This window comes from Siphateles boraxobius, unplaced genomic scaffold, assembly GCF_051911475.1.
Source record: "Siphateles boraxobius isolate OS27281-9 unplaced genomic scaffold, OSU_SipBor_1 5, whole genome shotgun sequence".
Classification (NCBI taxonomy): Eukaryota; Metazoa; Chordata; class Actinopteri; order Cypriniformes; family Leuciscidae; genus Siphateles; species Siphateles boraxobius.
Genome location: NW_027509141.1, coordinates 26668995 through 26693565, shown reverse-complemented (window position 1 = coordinate 26693565; position 24571 = coordinate 26668995). Strand labels below are relative to the sequence as shown.

General features: G+C 42.3%; 2 protein-coding genes across 3 annotated transcripts in view; both read left to right on the top strand.

The window, feature by feature from the left end:
- Positions 1 to 10610, top strand: part of igsf21a (immunoglobin superfamily, member 21a) — a 299892-nt gene extending 289282 nt beyond the window's left edge. For both annotated transcript variants that reach the window (XM_077203639.1, XM_077203638.1), the window contains exons 9-10: positions 1715 to 1753; positions 9286 to 10610. In XM_077203639.1, the coding sequence (XP_077059754.1) occupies positions 1715 to 1753; positions 9286 to 9362 (116 nt within the window). In that variant the 3' untranslated portion in view covers positions 9363 to 10610. The remainder of the gene's footprint in view (positions 1 to 1714; positions 1754 to 9285) is intronic.
- An 8842-nt stretch (positions 10611 to 19452) lies between these two features.
- On the top strand, positions 19453 to 22802 carry klhdc7a (kelch domain containing 7A). The gene is made up of 2 exons (XM_077203627.1): positions 19453 to 20078; positions 20151 to 22802. The coding sequence occupies exons 1-2, from the start codon at positions 19721 to 19723 to the stop codon at positions 21989 to 21991; spliced, it is 2199 nt and encodes a 732-aa protein (XP_077059742.1). The 5' UTR covers positions 19453 to 19720; the 3' UTR covers positions 21992 to 22802.
- Positions 22803 to 24571: the final 1769 nt, after the last annotated feature.

Here is a 24571-nt window from a genome sequence, read left to right as displayed (position 1 = left end):
TGGACTAATTTCCCTCCTGAGTTTTCGAGGCTGTCAGGGTTTATGAGAGATCTGCCTATAGCGTGAGCGCAGATCTAATCAAAGATGTGCTTTGGAAGATAAAGGACAGTCGGTGCTCCTCATGGATAATCCGAATGACATCCAAGGCTGAGGACAACATGCTGCATACGGTTCATCATCAGCCGTGAACATACTATTGCACTTGTGATCAATTGAATCAGTTGTTTATAGCAGATTCAACCACATGCGAAAACTATTTTTTCTCACTCCTCAAAATAATGCACAACACATGCATAACCTTTGCTAAACTAAAAGGGATAGGGCACTCAAAATTGAAAATGTTGTCATGTTTCACCCACCCTTGTGTCAAACTCCAAATTTTGAAGAATTGGTCACTCTTTGCCATACGATGACAACGAATGGTGACTGGAGCTTTCAGACTTCAAAAAGGAGGGAAAACAAATAATAAATATATCATAAAAATGTTCCATTAAGTGGTCGGTCCATCTACAAATTACATAGTCATACAATAGCTGTATGAGGCTTTGTCCAAAATTGCACAGCTAAAGTTTTGAAAAATTACAGAGATGCAGCGAGGCAAGCTCAAAATACTGTATTTCAACTTGAAGACATACAAATAGGTCATGTGAGGAAAAAGGCTGAAAATGTACTTATTTGATCCCAGATAATTGAATCTGTGAGTTTAGACTGGTTTTGTGAACTGAATCAACCGATTTATTAAAATAAGTCCTCATAAATGTGCTGCTGGATGTCAAGAATTTCAGTGAATATCTAATTGATTAGTTATGTATGGTTGACAGATTAAAGTTGCATGAAACTTCTTAGCTTTTTGGACCATTTAAGCTTCATTCCTAATTCACTGTATTTGCACGGAAATAATTTCTTCTTTTTTGTTTCATGGAAGGAATGTAGCTTTGAAAGAACATGAGGGTGAGTGAAAAATGACATCATGTCCAATTTTAGATGAGCTATTTCTTTTAAACATTTCCTGTGCAATTCTTTACATTGAGACACATCTACAAATCATTGGGCTGAGCACATGAGGTCATTTGGTGGAAAGTGGTTCTTTGGAGAGGACCTCACCTGGGGAATGGTTCACGTGGAAGAGCATTAATGTCTATGTAACACCCAAGTGCGCCCTGCGTCATCCACCTCATTCAAATTACCCTTGTGCTTTTGAGTCTGAACACGGGTGGCAGAGAGTGGAGAATGGTGATTAAAGCCTTTGAACTGGGCTACTATTGACCTGTTTCAATAGCCATTCATTAAAGCCCATCAGCTGTATTAAAGAACAAAGATTAGCATTTAGGAGAAAAGAAGCTTGTTAATAGATTTTTGCTGCTATGGTATCAGTCGAGGTGACGGTTGAAGCTTCTTGGAAAAGAATTTTGGTGTTTTTTTTTTTAGTTTGTTCTCTGTGCTTTCACAGAGAACTCAGTTCAAAAGGTTCCAGTCTTTGGTGGATTTTACATTGAAGTTAGCCAAGAATAGGGGTGAACTTATGAACTTTGGCTGCTGATAGGCAGCTCTTTGGCGGTATTCTAGTCTTGTCTCTGTGAGATATGTGGGTTTTATCCTTTATTAGACCACAAACCAATTATGGTTATATTTTGTATTATCTAATAATAAACTCTTCTCTCTCCCTTCCCACCTCTTTATCACCAACTCCCCTTCCTCTTCCTCTATTCTGCAGAAAACCCAAGTATGATGAAAAACACACAGAATCCAAACAGTAAGTATTTGAACGCCTCTGTGATTATATTCAATGGCTGTGTGAGCCTTTTTGCTGCGTCTTGTTTGAGAAGACTCTTTGATTAATTAAAAATGACAAAAGAGCAGCAGTGTTTTCTTCCTGAGTGCTTAACTAAAGTTTAAAAAAATATATACAGATATGCAGCAAGATGCAGCAAGGTCTGAATACTGCATCCAAGGCAGGACTTATGGGGCTGGGGGCCCCTGGGCTTGAGTTTATGTTTGGGCCCTACTTATGCTACAGACATCATTATGGAGTAGCACTAATAACACAAAAATTAAAATATGCTTTGAGGTTCCTAGAACAATTAATATGCAACATGCCTATATAGTCAAAGTTTAGTGGTTGGCTAATATTAAATAGTCATTATAATACAATATAATACAGGCTGTGCTCTCTCGGTTGAGAGGAGATCAAAACTCTAATAATAAAGCCAAGAGAAAACAGTATTTTTAAATTCATTGTCATAGCTATCCGTCCTCTTATGTCAGATTCTTAAATTTAGTCAACAAATTCAATCAGAATGCAAAGACATGGTGTATAGGCCATGATGTTATTTGTATTTGTGCATATTTTTTACTGACTTCCTTGTATTTGGTCATAATAGCCATACACCGTGTATACTGTTGGTCATAATATTATTTGTATTTGTGCATATTTTATGTTTAGTGGGATGGTACACTCCATGGTGAAGAAGGTACCATACCTTTCCATCATTACGGCTGAGGTTTGTTACCTTCCTCAATATGGAGTGTACCATCCCACCAAACATAAAATATGCACACATACAAAAAACATTATGACCTATACACACAGTGTATGGCTATTATGACCAAATAAAAGGAAGTCGATATGAATAAAATCCATTTTTGGATTGACACAGGTTGTTTAGACATGGCATCATGGCATGTATGGATTTACACAGCAAATTATAATTGCATAAATTATGTTAAGAGAATAATGTTTTAAATGTAAAAATTATTTTAATGTAGAAATAAGAAATGATTGAAAAAAATGAAATAAGTCTACTTTTTAACTATGAAACTAATACCGCCAGTAGGTGGTGACAGGTATCTATCTAAAAGAGGGAGTTAAAGCTTATTCAACCGATTCATTCAAAAATCCTAATTCGTTTAACCTAGCAAACGAGTGTATTTATGAATGGGTAGCCTAATTGAATAATTTACTCTTCTGATTCTGTCAAAAATGCAGATATTTTGAGGAACAAAACACGAGTTGCTCGGAAGCGCAGCGGATCTGCTGTTCGTTCTGTTTTCTTTGACAGAGCAAAAACAGAATGTTGGCCTATCTATAAAAGTTACTCAGTAACTTTATTGAACTGTTGCCTAAATGTCACTTCTGCGATTGTGGAGATGTTCGGAAAATAAACAGTCTTGCGGGTGTGATAACTCACATATCATAGCCTCGTGTTATACATATGTATAACGTTCTATATGTTTTGATGACACAATTCATAGATTTTGATGACATGTATGCCTATTCCGATATTGTGATGGCAGTGGAAAGAGTGCTCAAAACTCTTCAGAGCACATAATTTGGTGAAAAAAATAATATAAATTATCATTCTCTGTAAAGCAATGAGACATGAACATATGAAAATTTATCAAGATTTTCAAGACTAAAAGCCTAATTGAAGCTGTTTAAAGTAGCTGATTGCAATGGAGCAGATGCGGCGTGTTATTCTTTGTGAAATAAATATAAATATCAGGTTGCGCTGTTGAATTATGGCCTCAAAGCTCTCAGTCGGAGGATATTAAGGCCCGGGTATATTATTCCATGCTCCCCTCCGTCTTTCAAACTATAGCTTTTCAAACTATTCCGTGAGTGCGGAAAGACGCGTTCTGCGCGTGTGCGCGCACTATAGTGTATTGGATTTTGTATTCAAGAGCTCAAGTCACTACTTTGGGCTGATTATAGCCCTCACTCGCACATGGCAAGCCAGTGGAAATACGGCTTATAATTTCTGGATATCTGCAGAGAATGTCTATTAAGGGGAGAACTTCCACTCTCAGTAAACTTCCGGCTTCTGAACTGGTTGCAGTTCCACTCTGGTTCCATTTGAGGGCGCTCACAGGACGAGTGCAGAATGAATGGAGGTCAAAGGAGCTATACCCCGGAAAAAACACTTTTCTCAGGATATAATTTTTTGTCTTGTAATTTGAATGTTGTATTCAAAAGGAGATGGAAAGAAATTACTCTTTTCTGGGTGTTAGATTTTTTAGAGATTTTTAGTCTTTTAAAATGTCAATGACGTCATACACATCGTACGACCAGAGATACAGCTTTATGGCAATCCTTCAGTCACTTTGGTGCTTTCGCGCTCTGCACTTTCTTTTCTCTCTAGGTATCGACAACACAGCTGATAGGTAAATACACGTGCTAGAAGAGTTTTTGTTTTGTTGTTTTAAAAGACCACGCCAAAAATACACACACACATTCTGGTCCCGCTTCGGATGCAATGATGCCATCAAGCTGTATCTCTGGTCGTAATCAGTCCTTCACTGACCAATCAGCGTTCATAAGCAGAATGCTAGCGTGTTATGGGCAACAACAACTCAACCTGTAAGATATCGAAAGGACATAAGTACTCGTTCATTCAACTTTTGACCTATAACCCATGTTGAACTTGAAAACCTACAATCAAATCTGAGATTTCTTAATGGCAATCGGGGTGAAAGAGACAAATTTAGCCGTCTAGCTCCATAGACTCCCATTCATTTTGCACTCATGGGCAATCGCCCCCAGTGGAACTCTGGTGGAACTACAACCAAAATTTGGTACAATAGGACTTTATAGGGAGTGGCCAGGCTCTGATATCTGGCATACAAGTTAACCGAAATAAATGAACGAAATAGTTTAAGGGAGGGGGCCCCCTACTGGGCGGGCCCCATGGGCTGCAGCCCAGTCAAGCCCAATGGTAAGTCCGGCCATGACTGCATCCCACAATGCATTGCACTCAACTTGAATATCTCTGAATATTCACCAAAACATTTTTATTTACACAAAATTGGATAACATTTTCCAAATAACTATTTTTTTCTGAGGTTATAACTGGACATCAATTGTTGAATTAAATAATCAACACTGTAAAGTCATGTGCAGTGTTATTTTAGTATGTATATATTATTAAGTATTTATTAATATTTTGAATTAACTTTTATTTTATATTTTCCATTTTAATTTTAGTTTTAGGAATTTTGTTATGTGCTTTTGTCATTTTATAACTTTTTATATTTCTATTTAGCTTATTTTTTTCTGCTTTATTCCACATTTATTTAAATTAACAATAACTATCTTTAATCATTTTAGTTTTAGTTAGCAATAACAACACTGGTCATGTGACAGGTGTAGCATACCAGTACTATTTTTTATTATTTTTATTTATTTATTTTTACGTATAGAAGTTGCAGAGGGTTTTCTTTTTACGGGTGGTGTAATTTCAAAATTTCTCAACTAAAGTGTTTATTAATAAACACAATAATGAAGCAAGGCAAGGTCAATATACAGCATCCCATTATGTCGTGCTCGACTTGATCTTCCATTTCAACAGTGAATGGGATGTAAAGTTATTTCAACCTCAGAGATTGTCTTGACTGATTAATTGATAGACTGCCAAAAGGTAAACTTGAATTAAATTTGGAATAAACTGCCAAATAATCAAATTTATTTTGTAACAACTAGATACCACTTGTTGTGTTCAACATGGGTCATGTGACAACTGGATTGTTTTTATAGGTGATTTAACTAGATACCATTGACTGAATTACACATCATAAAGAGTATAGCCTAGTCTAAGTGCTAGATGTTTCATAAACAGCATTCCTTCCTACACATTGTAAAATTGTGAAATTGCTAAACGGTGGTTTGATAAATTACAGTTATACAGCAAGTAAAAGTATAGACTTTTATCTATAATCATACTGAGAATAGGAGAATTCAAGAGATCCAATAACCAGTTATTTTGTAGATTGAAAGGTTGCTGAACACTGCTATTCAGATACTATCCAGGGAAAAGGAAAGGCCGTAATGGTACAGTTTTATGTACTTTTTAATTATTTCCCTGTCTGAGATTTTCTAAAGCTGCATACTGTGTTTTTATTGTCTCTGGTCTCTCTCCGTCCTCTCCTCCTCTCAAGAGGCCATGTGTCTTGCGAAGGCTTGCTGCTTTCATCATTTAGAATCTAGAAGTGAGCCATCACTTACCAATGCACCAGCGCGTCCACAGCAAATATAAATCAGTGATGGATTGCAGCTGTTTTATACATTCAGTGCTGGCTCATTTACAGTTTCTTAGAGACTCATATGTAAAGATGAAGAACTGTCAGGCAGAGGGGTGGAAATGAGGCCTCTGCCCTTTTTTTTACCACTTATATTTTTCTCTTATTCTTTTTTTCATTCTCTCTTTACCTCACCCAAACACTTCACCGCACCCCTTTCCTCTGCTCCGCCACATCTACGGATGTTAATTTGAATATGCAAATGCGGTAAGGCAGGTGTGTGAGAGCAAGGACAGAATCAGGTCAACGTGAGCGCTGATCTTGAGTCTAGCCTCAGATGCCCCTCGCATGCAAGTCAAATAGCTTGTAGAACAAGGCCTCGGGAGGTCGCCATGTCTGACGTGTGTCTGAATCTCAAATACCCTCTCGACTCCTAAAATAACACCCTAAAGACTCTAGTGCTCACAAATGGCCAGAAGTCTGGAATTCTACTGCTGTATCCTTAGTTGAAATAAATAAATAAAATGCTGGGTATTTTCAGAATGCTAAACTACCATACATACATATTTTAATAGTTTGCACAGTATGTTAATTTCTGTATGCATGGGGTTGGCAGATGGCCTAATACATTTGTCAAAATATGCAGTAGCCTATACTGTACTTCTCGAGCATGGAGCACAAAACCGTGGATCTAATGATCTATTAAGCATTATACGTAATATCTTAACTATGAATTAAACGCATTACAAATTGATTCCCATCATTTGTAGAGAAGATATACTTGGGTTCTTTTTAAACGTGACAGGTTGTTGAATTTCAAATAGATGATGCATTTAAAAGTGCATTTAAAAGCGATTCTTATTTATTGGTTAAAACACTTGATAACACAAATAATATTTCATATGAATTCGACTTAATAGTTTTTGATTGTTACTTACAGCATCCAAAATAAATGCAAAGTTGTATTTTTCAGCATTGCAAGGTTTTTATTTGCATTATCCACTCACAAACCCCCTGTACACGCAGCAGTGATGCTGAGATTCGTATTGTTACATCACTGTGGTCATTTGGGCTCAAATTTTGTTTTATACATGGTATTATGTTCTATATTTGTGTAAGTAGCTCCAGTCCAGTGTGGAGTAATTTAGAAGTAGAGTGGGCCTTTCATTTCTTACAGCGCCGCATCCAGTGTAGACAGTAGGCCTATCACTAATTATATAGCGCTCTATTTGCTTCTGACGCGCCGCACTGCGCTTCATGCATTAAGTAGACGGGTGTTATAGCTCAGGTCCAGGATCTGTGACTAATCATCATTTGTGTATAATCCTGTGTTTGTCCTGATTCACTGATCCTGATGGAAATATAAAGAAGCAATAAACTCCAACAATCTTTTGTAAAGTTTTAACCATGCAAACAGCACTTTAGCTCAATTCAAAGTGCCCATAGAATGCAGTTCCTTTTAGGGGTGGAAAACGAATCTGTTCCCGCCCCGAGTGTAAAGCAAAACATGATTGGCTGTAGTGAGAACATGCTACGATTGGTCAGCGCAATGTGGCTGTTATATGATTGGCTTGAGTAGATAGTCGGTGGAGTCCATCTATTTGTGGATTTGTCTGAACATCAAGAAATGTTTCGAAATCCACAAATACGTGCGGTGATCTACAAATGCACAGAAAGCCATCCACATTCACAAATGAATGTCAGGCAGAGGTGTTTTCGTTACATATTTGTGAAAAGGTCTTTTATTGACAAATCTCAGTTTGAATCTGTAAATTTAATTAATTTGAACCATTTATTTGTGGTTCATAATCTATTTATTTGGAATAAAGGAACGATTCTACCCCCATACTTTTAGGTGACATGTAGTTAAAACCAGACTGATCCCATGAAATGCGTCTCTATAGCACACATTGAGTTTATCGTGCAATTTATACGCTTAAATTTGTTTTTACGTGCATAGGACACACGTCCTATGATCGCATGCATATACACATTTTATTGCTTGTAATACGCATGTACCCCACACCTCTAATCCTACCCAAAATTATAATACACGCGGACCTCACACCACTAATCCTACCCAATGGGTTTACGGTGCGTATCATTTGCATGTAAATACTAATTTCCGCGTATAAATTGCACGATAAACACAATGTCTGCTATAGAGACGCATTAGGCCTATACTTATAGCTATAGAATGTCTAAAGAGGACTGTCGAAATAAAGTGTTGATCTGTTTACAGTATATACTGAGCTGCGTGCGGTATGCTAGTATTCCTTTCTGAACATAACCACTGAGTTTTAACCATAAAAGAAAAAAATATTCATATTGTGGATATGAAGTGGTACTTATGTTATATTAATTGTAGCACTAACACCAATATAAGCCATAAATGTAGAAGTAATGTTATATATTACCGCTTGTTTTGTCAATGAGAGGGTAATAAAATTACTTTAGCTCTGAAGAAATATTGCTCACAATACTTATGACAGCCATTATTATGTGCTTATTGAACATTGTGTAGTATGCACAATGGCCTCGCTGATCCACCAACTCTCTACAGTTCAAAGCGTTTAGAGTGCATTAGACAATTACAACGAAGTACCTGAGAAAACTAGCAAGCTCATACAGCTTAAAATTCAGCCCACCGTACCTCAGCTAAGAGGATCTCTCACACAGAAATTGAGGAACTCTGCTTTCTCCTTTATAAGCCAGATCCTTTACATTTGGGATAGGTCACCCAAAAATGAAAAGTCTGTCATTATTTACTCACCCTCACCTCCAAAAAAAAATCACTAAAGAAGGTGTCCATTTGACTATGCTGGGCTTGATCAATCAATAACATCAAATGTTATAACATCCAATGTTTTGCATATTTAATTTGAGATCTGCATAATGATTTATATGAATTATTCAATTTGAGATTGAATACTTTGTCTGTTTTTTTCTTACAATAATCTATAGCACACAAATCATATACACTGTTTTTTTTTTTATCTTTATTTTGTCCTTGTTGAACTAGATGTGCATAAAGACACACACACACAGACACAAAAAGTTTTAAAATGACATGTGTGTTGGTAAATAATGACATTTAAATTTTGTTTGTGGGTGCACTATCCCATTAAGAAAGGGCTGTGTGTTTGTTTCAAACCTAACAAACCAAGTATTTAGAGCAGATTAGATGATATGTGATCATCTAGCATTAGATGGTTAGATGATTGCCTTCCTGCCAAATACTAATTACTTTTATTTATTTATTTCTTCTTTCAGATGGAGCTCCTGGTTTGCACAAGTTTGGACTGATATGCCTACCACTTATTCTCACAGTGACTGTTGAATTGACGTGAATATCCATGATTCAGCCGCACACAAACACTTCTCCTCTCCAGTCAGGCACACACACACACACACGCACACACACACTCATGCACACACTTCACACATGGGCACACAAGCCTTCTCCAGACCATGACTAAACCTACCTTGCTTTCATCTGTGGGAGAACCTGAACCCCCAACAGGGGGCACACCATCCTATTTTTGTGAACACAAAAAAAAATCCAGAAGGAGATGAAGATAATATCGCTGATTAAAAAATAAGATGAAATGAAAATAACATGCTGAATATGAGAAAAAGCACCACCTTTCCGTCTGCCCCTTTCCACACAGAAAGTTTTTTTTTCCCTTAAACTTGCCTGTCAATCAACAGAGACCAGTCGTTTGGAAAAGCAAAAAATCTCATGCGTGTGGAGAAAAGACATTAAGGAATTGTGGGTTGCTGACAATGCTGTCACTTCAACTCCAACTAGCCGTCCTCGAGTTGCCTCCATAGAATTACTGCACACTGACACAAACAGGACTCGAACACACACCCTTTTTAAGGACCATGTTTTACTCCATTTGTGTTTTTTGGTCACGATATTTTTCCATTTTGTTTTCTTGAATGGCTCGAGGCTGGAATGTAACAAAAAAGAGACAATACTAAACGTCCTGTGACATTTTATTGCAAAGAAATGGAAGAAATCCTCTTTTTAAGTGTATTTTGTGTACATCCCTGTAAATAATGAAAAGTATATTACAGAGCAGAAAATAAAAAAATAATAATTAATACGGGTTTGGGAGAAAGATGCAAGGGGGTATAGCAGATAATGGCTTTATTGCGTACATCTGGTCATCCCCAACCGAAATCCAACCCAGGCTTTTAGAAAAACTGTGAAATCAGTGGCTTTTCTATGATCTGATTTCATGCATTCAGTATCTATGACATCCGTGTGACTGTTTTCAACCGCAGAGGAAAGGCGACAGCTTTTCTCTGGGGTTGTTGGTGCATGTGACGTTCAAAGAGGATTTCCCCTCCTCATCTGTTTGTCGCCTACCTGTCCTTAAGTTTTTTGTCGCACATTCAGTGACCTGCATCGTGTATAGTCCTTCTCTCTAATCTAACAGTTACTGCTAGGATCATGTTAGCCACCATTATGGCCACTCCATCCCCCAAAGGAAGCTCAAGTGAAGCCAAGTGTAAACAGGGTTGTTGCATTTGTTTCATATCACCTGTATTAAAAATGGAGATGATCAATTAAAATGACTGGAGTGTGATTGTCCGTTTGTCTCTTTTTGGAGTCAATACTATGTGGTGATATAATGAAATAATAATCATCATTATAAGTTATGTGACCAATTTGACTCTGCTTTTATGAATTGTGAAAATCCCAATTACTGTGTTTCTCTGTTATATCAGGTTCAGCTTTAGTGACTGAGGAGGGACATCTCCCAGAATCATGTTTGTCTATAATAGTAGGGAGGTTAAGTGACTTTTGACTTCAAGTCATGATGCAAAGGTCCCCTTTGGTATGGAAGTACCTTAGGGCCATATAAATAAATTTATCCTAAGACACAAGTGAGATCACATTTGGTAAATTATATAAGCACATTTTTTTTAAAATGGCCGCCGACCAAACTTGAGAGGTCCATATCTTTGCTTCTGTTATAGCTATAATGACAAATGTGGTATCAACGTGTACATTTTTGTGGTCAAGGAGTCCAATAAAATAGGTTCCAAGACTAAAAAACAATAATGTCGTCCTTACCATGACAATTGGAGGTGAAGTATGCATTTTTTATTAAAAAAAAATGCATGCCAAACACACACTCCATTCACAACTTAATAATTTCTTCGTTTAGGTCTGCTTTGCATGCGCCCTTTACAGCACTGGCTGTAGACGCGGGTTCCGCGTCGAGCATGGGCATCCGGTCGTTTACGTCTCAAGGTAACTCAGAACTGTGTCACAGCTCTGGAGCCCTGGAAGGCGGTCGACTGGTATCAGACAGGTGTAAACCTGTATGGTTATGACGTGACGACTGAGGGCGCCGGCGCCCTCATTGATGCTTACGTCACGAGCAGTCCCTCCATAGGTTGCAGCAGTTGCCGCAGAAAGGCCAATAGGCGCGCGAGCTGCCTCGCCTAGGTCTGCTAGCTGCAGCAAGTGCGTTTTAAATTAATACAAATTATAAGGATAATTTTTGGCTTCAGTATTCTCAAGAAAAGAGGTTCTCTTTCATAGGTTCACTCAACGCTGCGTAGCTTAGACGCAGTGATAACGCCCTCCGGGTGTGCCGATTGTCTGAAGCCCTTATAGAATCACACCAATTCATTGGCTGATGGCGCGGGCGCCGTCATGACGCTCCTGTGTCATCATATTATACTAGCGCGCGCCATCTGCTCCTCAGATTTCTCTGCCTTCACGAAGCGGCCATCTTAGCCCTTCGATTTCGATTTTTCTGAGCCCGTATATTCGGATTATCACCAGCTTCTTCATCTGCTTCTTCATCTGCACTTCAGCGACTGCGATTAGTGGAACTCTGTTCTCCTTGCGGTGAAGTGCCATGGAGTTTCGCCCGCCGCCATGCGTTCGCTTTATTGCGAACGACGACCCACACAGTAAGTGTATCAAGTGTTTGGGTTTTTCGCATGCGCGCGAGGCTGTTTTAGGCTCGTCTAAATGTAAATTCTGTGACAACATCCTTCTCAAAACCCTCCGCTCTCGGTTTTTGAGAAGGAGTCATTCGTTCCCCCCCGTCGCGCTCCCGAGGCTGCCGAGGCCTCGTTGGATTCCGCGACCTGGGGCTCGGATGTAGAGCTCGAGGATATAGAATACGAGCAGACGGGCCAGGCCCTTTCTCTCCCTCCCTCTCCCGAGCATGCACGCGGTGTTAGGCCAGTCGAGTTTTCCCATGATTATTTATGCCCCAACCCGAGAGCACGCGAGTCGGTTTCTTTCGGGCTGGAAAATATTATTTACACTACAGCGTCCGACTCCGAGGATTTCGGGCCTCTTTTAGCTTCTGACTCTCTCCCGCCTAGCGGCCAGGAGGCGCGGCCTACTGCGGCCTACACGGAGCTTATCGACGTGCTTTCGCGCGCTACTGAAAAGCTTTCCATCGACTGGCCCGATGAGCCCCGCGAGTCACAATCATCTGAACTCGACGAAAGATTTTTAAGTGGCCCTAATTCTAGGCCTGAGCGGAGAAAGCTGCCCTTTTTCTCCGATCTGCATCACGAGATCACCAGATCCTGGAAGCAGCCTTTCTCCACGCGCCTAACGAACGCGGCAGCCGCTGACTTCACCAACCTCGTTGGTTTTGTGGAGCAGGGCTATTCCTCTATTCCAGCGGTCGAGGACACGCTAGCTACTCACCTTTCCCCGTCGTCTGCTCCGTCGTGGAAATATCGGCCCCTCCTTCCCTCTAAACTGTGCAGGACTACTTCCGCCCTTATCGGAAAGTCCTACATGGCAGCTGGTCAGGCAGGCATGGCCCTACACACTATGGCCATCCTCCAAGCCTACCAGGCGGATGTTTTAAAAGAAATGGATGAGGGAACGGGGATCACACCAGAAGCTGTCAAGGAGCTTCGAAAGGCCACGGATCTGGCCTTAAGGGCCACCAAGCACACTGCGCGCGCTATAGGGCGTTCTATGGCGGGGGCGATCGCTGCAGAGCGCCACCTATGGCTCAATCTCACGGAAATCCGTGATAAAGAGAAGGTTTTCCTCTTAGATGCCCCAGTGTCTCAATCTGGTCTGTTTGGGGAGGCGGTCAACACTGTGGTTGAAAAATTTCGGGCCGCAAAATCCCAGTCAGCTGCCCTCAGGCAATTTATGCCCAGGAGAGCTAGGGAATCCTCCAACTCCTCCCAATCCCAGCCCAGAGAACGTCCTTCTCATAGGCCGGATTTTGCCACTAGGAGAAGTGACTCGGCTCATCCCCCGCCCGCTACGTTCTGGGGAGCCCGCGGTCGCCCGTTCCCCCGCCAGCGGCCCCATAAGCGTCTGGAGCTGAAGCGGTCTAACAAACCCTTCACCCCAGCCTCCTCGAATCGTTCCAGACCCGCAGGTCAGAAAAAGGAGAGCCTCCCTCGATCTACGAGGTTGGGACAGACCGCGCAAGCGTTTCTGCCCACCTCTCACTTGCTCTCCTTCTCTAAACCTGTCACCTTTGCCACCCTGCGTGTTTCGAAGTGCAGTTACCCCTCAACTTTGTTCAAGCCATCTGGCGCAGGAGGAAGGAGACGCATTCAGCTTTCTCCCCTTGCACTCGACGCGTTTGATACCAGCCGCTTGAATCGGAGACACTTCCGTTTTCTCTCAGGAGCAGGCAGACCCTCTGGCTTTGGTCAAACTGGCAGTGGTGCCTCCCACTACGTGTCAGGACGTCAAGTGCTTTCCTTCACGCTGGACCGCGCCACACCACGGGAGACAGCGAACTCAGGTATGTCCGCCGCATTGCACTCCACCTCCTCTATCTCACTTCTTTCCAGAATGGAGGCGTCTGCCAGGGGTATCGCCCTGGATCCTCCGCACGGTTCGGCTCGAATACACACTTCAGTTCTGTCGCCCGCCCCCTTGCTTCAACGGGGTCTGTCCTACTGTAGTCAACAGCGCCCCAGAGGCTTCTGTTCTACAGCGGGAGATTTCGTCCCTTCTCCTCAAGGGAGCTATAGAAGAGGTTCCTCCGAAGGAAGTCGAGCAAGGCTTCTTCAGCCGCTACTTCTTGGTCCCGAAAAAGGGCGGAGGTCTGCGACCGATACTAGACCTGCGCCGGCTGAATTTCTCTCTTTACAAAGGGAAATTCAAGATGTTGACGCTAAAAGCTATCATATCTCAGATTCGGGCAGGGGACTGGTTCGTGACAGTAGACCTGAAGGATGCATATTTTCATATTCAGGTCGTACGGCGACACAGGAGGTTCATAAGGTTCGCCTTCGGAGAAAAAGCATACCAATACAGGGTCCTCCCCTTTGGTCTTGCTCTAGCTCCGAGAACGTTTACAAAGTGTATGGATGCTGCTCTGGACCTGTTGCGGCTCCAGGGCATCCGTATACTCAATTACCTGGACGATTGGCTCCTCTTGGCCAACTCCAGGGAATTAGTGACTCACCACAGGGACATTGTCCTTCGTCACATCCAGTCTCTCGGCCTGAGGTTGAACACAGAGAAGAGTGTTCTTGCCCCAGCTCTATGCACAGTCTTCTTAGGGGTGCGCCTGGATTCCGTACTGATGCAGGCCCGTTTGGCTCCTGCCCGGATTTCCAGTCTTCTGACATGTTTGGCCCGCTTCTCGCTCGGCCATCATGTTTCTGTGGGCAATTGTCACAGGCTGCTGGGTCTCATGGCCGCAGCATCCCCCGTGCTCCCCTTAGGGTTGCTCCACATGAGACCGTTTCTGTGGTGGATGAAACTCTCAGGTGTCCGGTCCACAGGATCGGCTTTTCGCCTGTTGAAGGTGTCGCGCAGTTGTTTCCGCGCGCTTTCAATTTGGCGGGACCCTCTTTTCCTTCAGAAAGGGGTCAGCATGGGTGCGGTTTTCCGTCGCCAAATGATTACGACGGATGCCTCTCTAACCGGATGGGGTGCGGTTTTCGAGGGCAGGCCAGCATACGGAGTCTGGACTGGGGAGACTCTCGATTGGCACATGAACAGCTTAGAGCTGAGAGCTGTTTCCCTGGCCCTCCTTCATTTTCTCCCCTTTCTCAAAGGGCATCATGTCATTGTCAGAACAGACAATATGGCGGTGGTGTCTCATGTAAACCGACAGGGGGGTTCACGGTCGTGCACCCTGGACAGGCATGCGCGCCGCCTTCTCCTATGGTCTCAAGACAAATTCCTGTCACTGAGGGCAGTCCATGTTCCGGGGGTCCTGAACCTCGCAGCAGATTTTCTGTCGAGGCAGAAACTCGAGTCGGGGGGATGGATGTTGAACCGCCGAACAGTAGCCCTGATCTGTGAAGTGTTCGGAAAGGCAGAAGTGGACCTTTTTGCATCAAAGGAGTCATCCCAATGCCCACTTTGGTTCTCCCTGAGCCCCCCAGCGCCACTGGGGATAGATGCATTCGCCCACCCATGGCCGATGCGGAGGCTTTATGCATTCCCGCCTGTCAAATTGATACAGGCAGTTCTGTCCAGAGTAAGGGAGAGCGGAGCCCGTCTCCTACTTGTAGCCCCTTTCTGGCCGTCCCAGCCGTGGTTCTCAGAGCTGGTTCCTCTCCTGGAACTCCCCCCTTGGGAGGATCTGCTGTCCCAGCTTCAGGGCAGGATATGGCATCCCCAACCCGATGTGGCCCATCAGGGGCCGTTAGCTTTAAACTTTGGTCTTCCCGCTGACGTCCAGGAGACCATTGCGAATGCGAGAGCCCCCTCCACAAGAAAGTTGTATTCTTCTAAGTGGGGGGGTTTTGAATAGTGGTGTTCTGCACACGCTATAGACCCAGTCAACTGCCCAGTCGGTTCAGTGCTGGAATTCCTGCAGGAGAAGTTTGCTTCTGGAGCGGCCGCTACTACTTTGAGAGTGTATGTTGCCGCTATTGCTGCTCATAGAGAATCGGTTAGTCTCAGCTTTTATGTGTGGGGTTAGGCGCCTGAAGCCAGTACGCTCCCCTGGAATCCCCTCCTGGGACCTGTCGGTCGTCCTGGAGGGCTTAACGGAGGCCCCCTTTGAGCCCTTAGAGTCAGCTCCAGAGCGGATTTTGACTCTCAAGATTACTCTTTTGTTAGCCTTGGCCTCTCTGAAGGGGATTTGCAAGCTCTTTCTGTTAGCGAGTCATGTATTGATTTCGCTCCTTGCTTGGTCAGAGTGACTTTGAGACCGAAACCAGGTTATGTGCCCAAAGTTTTGTCCACGGCTTTCCGGTCTCAGGTTGTTAGCCTTCGCTCTTTCCATCCTCCTCCTTTTGTCTCTGAGGAGGACAGAAAGCTTAACTTGCTCTGCCCGGTCCGGGCATTGAAGTTATATGTGGATCGCTCTAGTGGTTGTAGAAAATCCTTGCTGGGCTTGCCTCATCAAAGCAGAGAATTTCCCACTGGGTTACAGAAGCTATTTCACTGGCTTATGAGGTGCGCGGTCTACCTTCACCTCTTAGCATCAGAGCACAGTCCACCAGGGGCGTGGCTTCCTCTCAAGCCCTTTTTAGAGGTGCCCTCCTGGAGGACATTTGTGTGGCGGCAGGATGGTCCTCTCCGCCCACTTTTGTCAGATTCTACAGTTTGGATCTTGATACGACTCCAGGTTCCCAGGTTTTGTCTGCCTGAACCAGTCGTGTGAGTTATCTGGTCTTGTACTAGTTGCGGCAGCGCTTAGCTTGGCGAGTTTGGTATTTCGTTCCCACTGCGTCTAAGCTACGCAGCGTTGAGTGAACCTATGAAAGAGAACGTCTCTGGTTACTGATGTAACCTATGTTCTTTGAATAGGGAACGAGACGCTGCGTTCGCTGCCAAGCTCCTTGCCCTGCCGACAAGCTTCCTTTTTCGGCAGAGAAATCTGAGGAGCAGATGGCGCGCGCGCTAGTATAATATGATGACGCGGGAGCGTCATGACGGCGCCCGCGCCATCAGCCAATGAATTGGCGTGATTCTATAAGGGCTTTAGACAATCGGCACACCCGGAGGGCGTTCCCACTGCGTCTAAGCTACGCAGCGTCTCGTTCCCTATTCAGAGAACATAGGTTACATCAGAAACCAGAGACGTTTTTCCTCTAAGTTTTTTTTTTTTCCATAGTCAACTAGCTAGCTAGTTATTAGTTATCTAACATTAAAAACATTTTTCTATTTAATGAGAAAGTCATACAAACCTCAAAGTGTTAACCTGTCACCTCTGACCTTCAACAGCTGTCACAGCTCCATGGTGCAGATGGGATGTGTTGCTGCAGGAACTGATTTGCTATAGGCTACTCCTGACAGGTCGAAATCTCATGCTACTTAGGACAAATGTAATGTACAGAAGTAGCTGCACTGCTTAAATACAAAATTAAATACAAAAAGTAAAGTCACTCTGATGACACAGTTTGTTTGTGAAATGTGCATATTTACCCCCAGTTGTCATGGTATGGGGAAATTTTTTTTTTTTTTAAACTTGAAACCAATTTTATTGGATTTCTTGACCCCAAAAATGTACACTTTGATACCAAATTTGTCATTATAGCGATAACAGAAGCAAAGATATGGGCTCCAGAGTATTTTCGGCGCATTGGCGGCCATTTTCGAAAAAACATGTTTATTTCTGATACAAAGTGTGATCTCACTTGTGTCTTAGGATAAATTTATTTGTATGACCCTAAGGTACTTCAATACCAAAGGCGACCTTTGCATCATGACTTGAAGTCAAAGGCCTATTTTTTGGGCTTAACCTCCCTACTATAAGGGCCTTTTAGCAGGTGTATTGTGGAAGACAGGACCTATATATCACAAAAGCACAATGATACATCCCAACACGTTTATATACAGTATCTAATGAATGTGTTTGCCCACATTTTAAATTTATGTATAATTTAAAATTAAAAACTCTCGTCATGCAAAGTAATCTCTTTTTTACATTCACATGAATTGCAATTCAAGCTTTTTTTCTAAACACACCGTGTATTAAAGGATTAGGTCTAAAGCCTAGGTGGGACAGGTGGTTTTATGGGCTTAATAAAATCAGGAAGAGGCCCTTGCTATTTTAGGTCTCACTTCCCATGTTTATTGGAAAAAGTATTATAACACAACTTTGAAAATAATAATTATAACATTTATATTGATTTTGTCAGGTTTTGTCTGTAAGACAAACTTTAAAATGTTTCACTCCTGATCATTTGAAATTAATATTATATATTCAGCTGCTTCTTTTGATCCTCTTTTGAGCAGATTTGATCTTCAGGAATTTCTGGAACTTTTATTTGATTAAAAACATTCAATGATGAATATGTCAGTTACAGTAATGAAGGCTTATAAACTGGATTTTAATATCTCTTCTCTCTTTTATTTTGCCTGAAGACTCATTCTCATGCTGTTAAAAATTGGAAGGCAATATTAGTGATTTACTTTGTTTGGGTTGCTTGAGAAAATTAAATCACCAGGAATCCATTATGAATGTTTTGGCATAGTCTATTATATATTCTGTAATTCATATGTTTAGGTTGCAATAGTTGTGCTATAACAAGCCAGGAAGGTATCTCCCTTGAGTACAAATTAATTTGGCACAGACAAACAACAAGGCTAAAGTACATCTGGATTAGTTTGGTCTGACATTAACTTGACACTCACTATGAGTTTCAGTCTATTATTTATTTTACAATTCTTTTCCATAGCATATTGCCAAATCTATTGTGTCTGTGGATCCAAAACTCTTCACTTGGCACATAATAGAAGGGGCGGAGGGGTAGTGGACCTTTGCTACTTTTCTGTCAATTATTCAGGAGTAAGCTTGCTGGTTCATGTTTCCTTAGTGCAGCTACAAGACAGCTATCACATAGCAAAACAAAGTCTGTGTCTCACAAGAACAACATTCAGTCTAGCAAATTGTTTATGGCTATTCTGATAATTTTCTATGATGGCAAGTCAACCATATTTCAGTTGTTGGCATTACAGGTTATGATATCTTACATTTTACATAGTGTTTTTAACAGTATGCAAATAATGCCTTTGGCGAATGCAAAGCTACCTCACATCATCTCTCAAAGCCTTGCTAATCAGCAACACTGTTGTCACGTGTTCAAGGAAAAGAACTTCGATCCTCAGCATTTACTGTGCAAACAGCAGCATCCTGATCATATAGTCTTATGATTGTAATTTGTGTAGTATATCAGCCAACTCCACCTCTTAAGTAAATTACATTGACCATTCTCACATTATGTTTGCAATAGCCAGGGTATGGTATCTATTTTCATAGTTATATAGACATATCAACAATTTGATATGTTATGTTGACAAATCAACATAAAACAAGATATTCTGGTATTAACACAGTCATCACTCCATTTGCAATGTAATTTGCATGTCTTATGTTTTGTTTTGGCAGGTTGTACTTTTTTTCTGCACTGTAAAAAATGAAAATGATAACATTTTAAAAGATTGTATTGCATACTGTCAATAGAATAGTTCTTGGAGCAAAGTAGGGGGTTAGATAATCCTACAAAACCTTGGTCTGATGATGTGTTTTCATAGCGATCACCTGCATCAGGTGGAATGATACTGGTCCCCGCCCTTAGAGAACACAGGATGCAAATGCTCTTGTTGTACATATCAGGTTTTTAGTCACCCTGAGGGAGGAGAGAAAGCTGACAGTGTGCTTCTGCTTGCAGATATTAAACTACAACCTACACTGGGTGGGATACGCTAGGAAAGAGGCTTCAAATAAAATCCAATGTCCAGCGGACCACCATAGATTTCACTACAGAGATGCAAATTGCTGAATTGCTCGGAGTGCACTTTGACATGCAGCTCCTGGGAAAACTGACTCTGTCTGTGGCCACTATGCTATTTGTTTCCTTGATTTTTAGATTCTACAATTCCAGGGCACGAAACAGACGGCTGGGAAGTGAAAGAATTCAACAAAAGGATGCGCAAGCTGCTCGAGGAAGCTACAGCGCCTGCAGTACTGGGCAAGAACCACAGAGTGAATCGGCAAAAGTGGCTGACAGGGAAAATCCTTTTCAACCATCTCCAGAGAAAACCTTGCTAGAAAGCCTTAAAAATGTTGCATTGAAAAGGGCTCACCCTGAAATCATGCACAATTGTGCAAAGGAGGAACCTGCAGGTACAAGCAACACAACTGAGGCTATAATTGAGGCAAAGAATGTCAAACCGAGGTTAACTTTACAACTTCCAGATCGAACCGGAAAAGGTCCTGAAAGTCCAAGTGGTCGGCGATCCCCGTGCCTGGTCAAGAAGCTGGAAGCTGGTACAGGTGTTGGCAGGGAGTTGAGGCAGGACCTTGATCACCAGGGTATGTTCTCGAGTTTTCAGTCAAAAGCAGAAATCAAAGTAGAGAATGCTGACCTTATCTTGGATGGGCAAGGGAATTGTAGAACAGGCATCCATGGAAAGATCTATGAGTACTACATAGAGTCCTCTTCTCATTTCATCTCAGATTTAAGCCGAACCCGGCCTGTCAGTCCAGTCTATTGTCAAAATGAAAGCAGCACTTTGTTTAAATCACAATCATTGGACTTCCCTAATTTCAAGGACCGTTCCCGATCACCAAGTCCACAACCTTCTAGATTCATAATGAGAGATCTTGAAATTACTCCACGTTTTACTAACGAGCCTGCCTCAACTTTCAAACCGGAGACTGTGAGCTACCACAGGCAAGTAGTCATCCGCCAAGATAGCTATCTTACTGCTGCCGTTGACTCAGAGCTTCCAAACCCCTTGCCCACAAAGAGGGCTTTAACACATCGCAGCTGTTCTCCAGCACAAACCAGTGACATCCCTTCACGCCTGTTATACTCTGATATAGCAGCCCTGGATGTGCCAGAGGAACCACAAGTCGAAACTATCGCCGGAGCAAAATTCTTACACTTTCCAGAGAATATGGGGAATGCAGAACTCGAGAGTCTAGCAGGAAAGCTCGATTTAGGGAACTGCTTAGAGACTTTAACACTTGCTAAAAAACACGGTCACATTGCCCTTCAGCAAGCTGCTCTCCGTGTCATGTCTGATAATTACCTCCAAGTCCTCAGAGACCCAGGCCTCTTTGGCAGGCTGAAAGCAGGGGAGCGTGATCACATCCAAACACAACGCATGAGAGGAAGGAAGTGGTTAGTGGTTGCAGATATGGTGTCCCCAGACTGGAGTAAATGTCTGTCACAGTCTACAGATTTAGAGTCTGAATCAGTTAAGACATCCAACGGTATGTATTACTACGATGATTATAAGGACACATGGCATCTTCATTCCCACATTCCCCAGGAGGTGTTATCCAAAGGTTGTGCCATGTGCACCATGGATAATTATCTGTTTATCGCTGTGGGTTTCCAAGGCCTGGACCGTGAAGCGACCCCTTCAAAGAAAGTGTACTGTTACAATCCAATGACTTCAATTTGGAGTGAAATAAGCCCGATGAATGAGGCAAGGCCTCACTGCAAACTCGTGGCTCTGCAGGGCCATCTTTATGCCATTGGAGGGGAATGCCTATCAACAGTTGAGCGCTACGACCCCAGGACAAACCGATGGACCTTTGTTGCTTCCCTTCCTAATGAGACATTTGCCATAGCTCACCGAGCCACAGCTTGCAATGATGAACTGTTTGTTGCAGGAGGCACATTGAGGTACACCCTCTTGCGCTACAATCCCAAAACCAACACATGGCGAGAGAGCATGATTGTGGGTAGTAAGGACAAGACAGCAGAAATTGTGGCTGTGAGAAACTTTTTGTACCGTTTCGACATCAGTCCTCTGGGCATCAGCGTGTATCGTTTCCACGCGGTAGCCCGACTGTGGTACGAATGCTCCTCGATACGTCTCCCCCATTGCACTGCCTTTCAATGTGTGACTATGGACAACATTATCTACTGCGTGAGCCGTCAATTTACCTTAAGGTTCCTTGCAGATGAGGTATCTCCTAGCTTTGTTGCACAAGATTTGAAAGTGCTATCTCCGGCTAAAGGCATTTTCTTTCCAATCATCCTTGTGCTGCCCGACAGGACCACTCAACAAACTCGTGTTTAAATAAGGTCAGACCTTTCAAGTTGGAAGTTGTCTGGTAAGAGCAAACACCCAGGATCATATTGTGCACATGTTAGAGGAATGTACTTTTCCTCAATTAGTGGCAATTGAGATGAAATATCAAGGCTATTACATTGAATTATTGTTCAGCTAGAATTACACAGCACTTACTGATAAATAAATCTGCTGTCGCAGTAAAGGCTATTTGTTTGTTTGGGCCTGATGTCTAAATCAACCTTTAAATCCTGAAAAAATGTGTGCAAGTGCTTAAAATGTTTCAGTAAAAATACCGCTTTTGAAACACTGGCTAATTTTAACAAATCAATAATGTGTGTAGAATAAAGCCAAACTGCAATTGCAAAGATGGCATCATAAACAACATGAATGGCTGCCATTACTACACTGTATGTAAGCTGGATAATTATATGCATAGCTTTTCTTTAATTTTTTGACATATTCACAGTTGTTTTCTCTGCATATCACACAGGATTAATTTTGCATAATACCAGCATATTTTTTAGATAAGATGTAATGTAAATTATTGGTTGTATTATATTTAGTTTTACTGTATTTTTTCATGACATTTCCACAAATCTTGTAGTCATGAGAATGGGATTTATGGTTCTTTGCAAATCACAGAAACACTTTGGACAGTCCAGAGCTAAAGTTGATCTTGTTTTGGGCGTATGCCATTTAACATTATATGGAGAACTAATGACTTAATGGGTAAAAAAAGAAGGACCTAATGCGTTGCCTCTTCAAACACATTTCTGTATCTTCTGAATAACTAGGAATAAAATTATTTAATCTATAATAAGTCTTGGTTATTGTGTTAGACTTCAATAAGTAATGAGTTCTGACTAAATGTGCAGCAGGAGGTGTTTGTGTGACCAGGATCTTAATTATATTGAAATGCAATTATGCTGTCAAAAACAAAGTATTCAATACAATCATCGTGACAATCGAGTGTGCATATGTGATCAAAGAAGGTGGCATGTAGAGGAGAGTGTGCTGTGATGCAATTCCCAGTGATGTATCGTTGCTCTCTTTGTGTAACTCTAGCACCATCATGTGGGGGAGATTTCAAGGTCTGATGGAATCTCAACAGAACTAATACGCCACAAAAAAAGTCAGTGACAAACAAAAAGACACATAGTTGGAACGTTCCAAAGGCTAGCAGAAGAACACAGTGGGATAAAACCTACACAGCAGGAGAAGTGTGAACAGATGGTTGGACGTCAAATATAGCATCCGATTCCGTGTAATTAAACACTTTGATTCAACATAATTAAACACTTAATGAGAACGAGTTATGAAAGTCCCCTTAGAGGGTCGATAAATGACTCGGCTATCCGAACTAGCGCTGTGGTCCAAATGAACTGTTGATTGTGCGTGTGCATGATAATGGGGCACCTCGTGTACTGTGAGAAAAAAATATTTGTGCAGGGTTTTTGTTAACATGGCAAAAGCTGTTTTTTCCCTCACGTTCAGAGTAAATTGTGCTAGTGTGCGTAAAAATAGACCTGCAAATACACATCAACCATACACTCGTGTCCGTAGCAAGAAAGAACAGTCTGTCAGATGGAAAAATTTATTAAGGTCTTAAATATTACAGTTTTTGCCCGTTGCTTGAACACTATAGACCCATGCTTAGACTAAAGTAACACAACTTGAAGCGTTTGTTACCATACCTCAAACACATGTACCCATACCTTAAACAAAAGCGCTGCTTTGCACTCTAGTTGCAATTTTGCAACACACTTACTCCTTTATGCAACACACTTGGTCCTGCATACTACACTCTATTTCATACATAAGACACTTCGTTCAAAAATTAAATCTCAGGGTGCCATTTGGAAAACACATCTTTCCAAAAAATACAAAACACATCGGATAATTGCAACCACTCAAATACACACCTGAAGGCACTTACTTGCAAAACTGAACACCAATCAGCCAGCTACAAAAAGCCCTCAGTTTAGCCATTTCAAGAACTTTGCAAGCATGGATGGAGGGATAGCAAGAGGCAGAGGAGGAGGAGGAGGAGGAGGAGGAGGAGGAGGAGGAGGCGGAGGAGGAGGAGGAGGAGGAGGCGGAGGAGGAGGAGGAGGAGGAGGCAGAGGAGGAGGAGGAGGCGGAGGAGGAGGAGGAGGCGGAGGAGGAGGAGGAGGAGGAGGAGGCGGAGGAGGAGGAGGCGGAGGAGGAGGAGGAGGAGGAGGAGGAGGCAGAGGAGGAGGAGGAGGCAGAGGAGGAGGAGGAGGAGGAGGAGGAGGAGGAGGAGGAGGAGGAGGAGGAGGAGGAGGAGGAGGAGGAGGAGGTCAAGGTCGAAGAGGCCATGCACGGACCCCTATTTCTGATGATATAAGAGCAACTTTGGTGGACCATGTCATCAACCATGGCATGACAATGAGGGAAGCTGGGCAGAGAGTCATCTGTCAGACAGGCCAGTATTCAACAACATAGACCATGTGAGCATCACCACCATCAGACAGATCTTGGGAAAACACAACATCACCATGAAGCTTCTCTACAGGGTCCCATTTGAGAGGAACAGTGTCAGGGTCAAAGGACTTCGAGCTGAAT

What these genes read in the sequence shown, in the direction of transcription:
- klhdc7a (XM_077203627.1), top strand. Translation starts at nt 19,721, where the DNA reads ATGCAAATTGCTGAATTGCTCGGAGTGCACTTTGACATGCAGCTCCTG. An exon ending in TGCAAAGGAGGAACCTGCAG is followed by an intron (nt 20,079 to 20,150) that starts GTACAAGCAACA and finishes TACAACTTCCAG; the next exon opens with ATCGAACCGGAAAAGGTCCT.